Source organism: Saccostrea cucullata, unplaced genomic scaffold, assembly GCF_032062105.1.
Source record: "Saccostrea cucullata isolate Sc308-1 unplaced genomic scaffold, CSIRO_AGI_Scuc_v1 ctg13477, whole genome shotgun sequence".
NCBI lineage: Eukaryota > Metazoa > Mollusca > Bivalvia > Ostreida > Ostreidae > Saccostrea > Saccostrea cuccullata.
The window spans coordinates 2,996-9,097 of NW_026920132.1; the positions used below are offsets into that span (position 1 = coordinate 2,996).

The 6,102-nt window shown below is 36.1% G+C and overlaps 1 protein-coding gene across 1 annotated transcript; it reads right to left on the reverse strand.

Moving 5' to 3' along the window:
• Nucleotides 1-589: 589 nt before the first annotated feature.
• On the reverse strand, nucleotides 590-4,187 carry LOC134243748 (uncharacterized). The gene is made up of 5 exons (XM_062725992.1): nucleotides 4,081-4,187; nucleotides 3,253-3,432; nucleotides 1,526-1,609; nucleotides 931-1,035; nucleotides 590-809 (listed from the first exon to the last, which is right to left on the reverse strand). The coding sequence occupies exons 1-5, from the start codon at nucleotides 4,093-4,095 to the stop codon at nucleotides 618-620; spliced, it is 576 nt and encodes a 191-aa protein (XP_062581976.1). The 5' UTR covers nucleotides 4,096-4,187; the 3' UTR covers nucleotides 590-617.
• Between the last annotated feature and the right edge of the window lie 1,915 nt (nucleotides 4,188-6,102).

Sequence of the window (6,102 nt, forward strand, 5' to 3'; positions counted from 1 at the left end):
TTCGACATAAAAAAACGATTCACATTTACGCAGAATCAAGAAGATTTATCAATGATATTACCCAAGCTGAACATGAAACAATAGGGTAAGAAATTAGAGACGTCGAGGGGGCTTGGGATTCCTCTACAAACACATTTCTACAGAGCAGTATGTAGTCAAAACATGGGTGTGAAAGGTGTGAATTTCTGACGACGTCGAGATACACGGAGTCGTCCGTGTGTGACGAGCGACCAGCTGACAAACAATGAGGTTAAGTAAGCAAAAAATTGCCGGGACCGCGGACGGACATCGACATATCCCAGGTTGTCGCCATATCCGATGTCGAGATACCGAAGTTTACCTGTACATGTAATATGATTTCCTGAGAAAATATTGCATCTCAAACATCAGATTGTGCGATTCATTGAACCAAAATTTTCTATGAAATTAAAATGTTGTTTTAGAGTATATATATAACAAAAGTATAATTGAATTTAAAAGCACTTTTCATGTATAATTGCACTTTTTAAATGAGATTTTTTTCAAATTTGTATAGGATAAGTCTAAAAAATATATAAAATGTTAAAAATCTTTAAAGTATGTTACATGTAACAGGCTATTTAAAAATATAACAAGTATCAAGTATAAAATTGGACTTCAACTGAGTCCCCTGGAGAGAATCGGACATGCTTGGCTTTTCTGGATTGTGATAAAGAAGCAGAAATATCAAACATAGGATGTCGACTGGATATTGTTCTTCCTCTATAATTATCACAAGATGAGGGCTGCTCACTTTCTGACAGGTACACCTCTTTACTTAATGAATTCACCTGATTATAAAAAAAACAATACACAGGTTATGTGGGGGATGTTTTTTTTTTCTTGCCACTAGTTGATAATTAAATTTTTCCCCCAAAAATAATTGTATTGATCTCTAAACCCTGGTCTTACCCTCTGACTGTTTGTCTTGTTTATAAGTTGTGTACTGTGGTATCTCTGGCAGTGTTTTTTATCATGTTTTGTCTGAGGTTCTCCATCGGTTCCACAGTAATATCTCTGAAATGCATAAAAGTTTTCAATGTAAAATATTATCAACATACAATATTGATATGATGTAGGCTTATGAATGACATAATCAAAGACCCTCATGAAATGTTTTTTGGTCTATTCTGTTTAACTGCTTAAGGATGGGATCAAAATAAAACCATTTTTTTTCTATTAAAATTGATACAATTTTTATAATTTTGCATTGTGTACTACTTACATCATTTTATTGTACATGTATAAGACATTTTGAAATGCACTTTCATAATCATTATGTGTTGATACAAGTACATGCATTACTGTGCCATTTCAAAACATGTAAAAAAAAAAAACACACATATTGACCTACATGTAGAACCTCTGGAAAACCTTATACAGGTATGAGGTATTTCTTTTCTGCATTTTTATATACTAGAGAGATACCTCAAAGATTTATACATTCCTATGTTTATATGTGCATAAAATTCATTCAAGATGGTGAATTAATCTTTTAATAAGTTACCTGACAGATTTGAGACATGTGACTCATCATTGTCATTACGTCAGAAAAAGCTGATTCCAGCTCTAAATTGGGTTCCACAAACTTCTAAAATGTTAAAAGAAAATCATATCATTAAATGTGTAACTTTGTTAACTATTTGGAGTACAAAAACAATGATAAAAAGCACTTAAATAAAACATGATGAATAGTCATATACTTTAAACAAGAGGCCCATGGGCCACATCGCTCACCTGAGCACTGTGGCTAGGAAAAAGTAGAAATTGGTTTAATTTTCCTATATATTTCTATGTAAAACTTTGGTCCGCCATTGTGGCCCCGTCCTCCCCCCAGGGGTCATTTTTTTAACAAACTTGAATCTGCACTACCTGAGGATGCTTCCATAAAAATATGATCGTTTCATGTCTTTGCTATTCTTGAGAAAAATATTTTTAAAGAATTTTCCTATATATTTCTATGTAAAACTTTGGTGGCCGTCCCCCCCCTTTCCCAGGGGTATTTTTTAACAAACTTGAATCTACACTACCTGAGGATGCTTCCATATACTTTTCAGCTTTCCTGTCACAGTTGTTCTTGAGAAGAAGTTTTTTAAAGAATTTTCCTTTTTATTTCTATGTAAAACTTTGGTCGGCCATTTTGGCCCCGCCCTACCCCCGGGGGTATGATTTGAACAAACTTGAATTTACACTACATGAGGACTTTTCCCATAAGTTTCATCTTTCCTGGCACAGTGGTTCTTGAGAAGAAGATTTTTAAAGAATTTTCCTTTATATTTCTATGTAAAAACCGTTCACGGTAGCTCAGTTGGTAGAGTGCTCGCTCCGTGATTGGGAGGTCGTGAGTTCGTATCTTGGCCGCGACTGACCTAGTCATTAAAGTGGGTAGCAACTGTTCCTTCGCCATGCGCTCGGCACTTTGAAGTGAAAGTTGCAGGTCCTTCGGATGTGACCTTAAAAACCGAGGCCCTGTGTCAGCGGCAGGCGTTGGCACGAGAAAGATCCCTCACTGCTCAATGGCCCTGAGTGCCGAGTAAAGGTCAAAATTTGAAGCCCTTCACCGGCATAGGGTGACGTCTCCATATGAGTGAAAAATTCCCGAGGGGCGTTAAACAATATACAATCAATCAATCAATCTATGTAAAACTTTGGTCGGCCATTGTGGCCCCGCCCTACCCCCGGGGGTCATGATTTGAACAAACTTGAATCTACACTACCTGAGGATGTTTCCCCATAAGTTTCATCTTTCCTGGCACAGTGGTTCTTGAGTAGAAGATCTTTAAAGAATTTTCCTATATATTTCTATGTAAAACTTTGGTCGGCCACTGTGGCCCGCCCCATCCCCGGGGGTCATGATTTGAATAAATTTGAATCTACACTACCTGAGGATGTTTCCCCATAAGTTTCATCTTTCCTGGCACAGCGGTTCTGAGAAGAAGATTTTTAAAACATTCCACCAAATTTTCATTAATTCCCCATTATCTCCCCTTGAATGAGGGCGTGGCCCTTTATTTTGAACAAACTTGAATCCCCTTTACCTAAGGATGCTTTGTGGCAAGTTTGGTTGAAATTGCCCCAGCGGTTCTTGAGAAGAAGTCGAAAATATGAAAAGTTTACAACAACGACGACGACAACGACGACAGACAATGGACAAATTGTGATCAGAAAAGCTCACTTGAGCCTTTGGCTCAGGTGAGTTAAAAATTATTAAATTATTGGGAAAAAATAAATTACCCCACATATTTGGCATGCTCCCTTCTCCTTTGACATCGGACACACTGTTGGCCCCTGTTCTCTCTGCGCTGTCCACACTGCATGATTTTTCAGAGCTCGCTGATAAGTTTGCTGCCCAAGTCGCTGTGTTCTCTCCAGCGTACTGAATCCGCATAAAGCATCATCACAGTTGAAAAGGTGCTACAATGTAAAATGTACAAGAAGAATGTCCAAAACTGAAAGAATTTCTATGTATTGGTCTAGGTTATGTGGATTAATGTGAATATCAGTTTGGATATCTCTGTAGTTAAACCATTACTATGGCATCTTTTCTAGTCCTGTTACATTTGGTGCACTTACAACCCAGAGATTAATGAAAATTTTCACTAGATTTACCAAACTGTGAGCTAGGTACTAATGCATAGCTCATGGCTTGCCAGTTTGGACTTCGATCTCTCTTTAGCCGTAAGGCGTTTACTGCAGTACAGTTTAGAGAAGTGGACAGGCTTTCACCTACATGTGAATGTAGGCGAAAGCCTTTCCAATTCTCTAAAGACTAAAAGAGAATAAGCTTGTACAAATGAGTAAATTTCATTTATAATATTTATAATTAACCAACATGTATAAATGTCTGACACATTGATAACCTGTCAATTTCTCTTGAGATTAACACTTGTTACACTAGTTAGAATGATCTAACTGTGTCTCGATACAAGCCCGGGTCCGTGGGACAATTCTTTTAACGATAGAACGTTCTATCTACGTTTACACAAATAATGACACAAAGTTGAACAGCATAGAAATTGGAATCAGTGAAGGAGCTTCATACCATTTTTTTTTTAATTTTACCTTTGCTGGAAACATGCTTAAGATATCTATTTAGTGAATTTAGCTGTAAAGTCAGAAATTTGTATTTTTCACTATAATCACGGTTTTTGAAAAAGTTGACTGTTGACGTTGTATTAATATTGTGCACACCGAGCCCAGTCGATATGATCAATAATTTATTTGCAATATAAAACGGCTTCTTTTACGCTTCTAGTTTTTGTCAGTTTCAATGTGATGGCACATTTTTGGATGATGATGATAATACATTAGACCTACAAAAAAATTAAACAAATAAAAAGTATATTATCCGAGCCCGACTTTGATGTGTAGCTCTTCAGTGTTTAAAGTTAGAAATGTCCTTGGGAATTACGACGCTATGAATGAAAACAGCTCAATCGCATTCTCCAAGAAGGTGATATAAATGCTATTGAAAAAGAGCTAAAAAGTGGTCTGGATGTTGATTTTACTTTTCAAGAGTTGTATGCGAATAGTGACAATAATGGCTACGCCCTGCTTGACGTTGCAGTGGCTGCTCGACAAAAAGAAGTTGTCCAGTTTCTTGTGGGACAGGGGTGCAAATGTCAATAGAATGCGTAAATGGCCTGGGGCTACAAAAGGAACTCATCCATTCCTTCTCTCTGCAGAACACATGTATGTATCCTTGTTTAGTCCGGGGAGACGTAGAAATCGCAAATATCCTCGTGAAAGCAGGATTTGACGTGAATTTACAAAGACATTCGACAGTGTTCTTCACTTTGGCACGCGGCGGATTCTGGAAATTGTAAACTGGTAGACGTTATTTTAAGTTCACCCACTGTAAATGTCAATTTACCTGATATGACCTTTTTACACCCACTTCACGTGGCTGCTCTTCACGGACACAGTAAAATCATCACATCTCTTCTCAGAAAAGGAGCTAATGCTAACGCAATTCACGTGTTTGGAAATACTCCTCTTATCTTGGCCTGTAAGACCAATTGTTACGAGTCGGTACATCAGCTGCTTCTTTATGGAGCAGATGTAAATGCTGCAAACATCTATGGTGTGACACCACTATCTAAATTTTTGCACAATCCGTCAACACTTCAAGATTTACGAATATTTGACTTACTTTTAAAAGCGGGTGCTTTGGTCTTTGACTGCGAGTTAAAAGAATGGAAGCAGCAAGAAGATTTACAGATTTTCTCAGATTATCCACAGATTTATGAGACTCTAATTCTTATGTCATCTAGTCCTTCATCTTTGAAGACTCTAACGTGTAAATTCATTCGATTTAGAGTTTTGCAATGTTTAAAAGATACACGGTGATATATTTTCAAAAATTGATCAATTGCAACTACCATCTATTCTTAAGAAAGAATTATTGCTAGAGTTTTGAAAACCTATTTGTCGAGGTTCACGATTCAAAGTTTAAAAATAGTTTGTTCTACATTAATGACTTTGTCCTGCATGAAAGGGAAGCAAATATCTTCGTATATTCAAATTAATTATAATTAATGTATGACGTCTATGTTTGGAAAAAAAAATCGATTGCTGAAAAAATATTAATAATGAGGAAGTCAATTACTAGTGTAAGATTTTTCTTATTACAAGCTAAATCATTGTTTCAAGTCACGGTTCGGAGTTCACTCATAGCTCACTCAAACATGGGAGACGATCGTACATTTTGGCCGTGGTTTGCGACGAGAGAAGCTTAGTCAAAAATTTTAAAGGATTATTATTTAATATTTTCATTTACATCTTGTTAAGCTTTATATCAACAATTTCGTTTATATGACGAGTTTTTAACAGATTTTTTGGTATAAATCAGAGTTTAAAAAAATGATATGTAAAGAAAAATGACACTTTTAACCAATGCAATTTTAAGATAATGTTATTGAATGAGAAAAAAAAAACTATAATGGCATATAAAACATTTTATTTTTTTTTTCTTACAGTAATATCAATTAAAGTATGAAAATTCAATATATTTAATTATTCCTTCGGAATCCCTCCTCAAGCGGCTGGCTCTGGTCTGGTCTAGTTTTTTTTGCGAAAAATACA

What these genes read in the sequence shown, in the direction of transcription:
- LOC134243748 (XM_062725992.1), bottom strand. An exon ending in ACATGTCTCAAATCTGTCAG is followed by an intron (nt 1,036 to 1,525) that starts GTAACTTATTAA and finishes TATGCATTTCAG; the next exon opens with AGATATTACTGTGGAACCGA. An exon ending in ACAAGACAAACAGTCAGAGG is followed by an intron (nt 810 to 930) that starts GTAAGACCAGGG and finishes TTTTATAATCAG; the next exon opens with GTGAATTCATTAAGTAAAGA.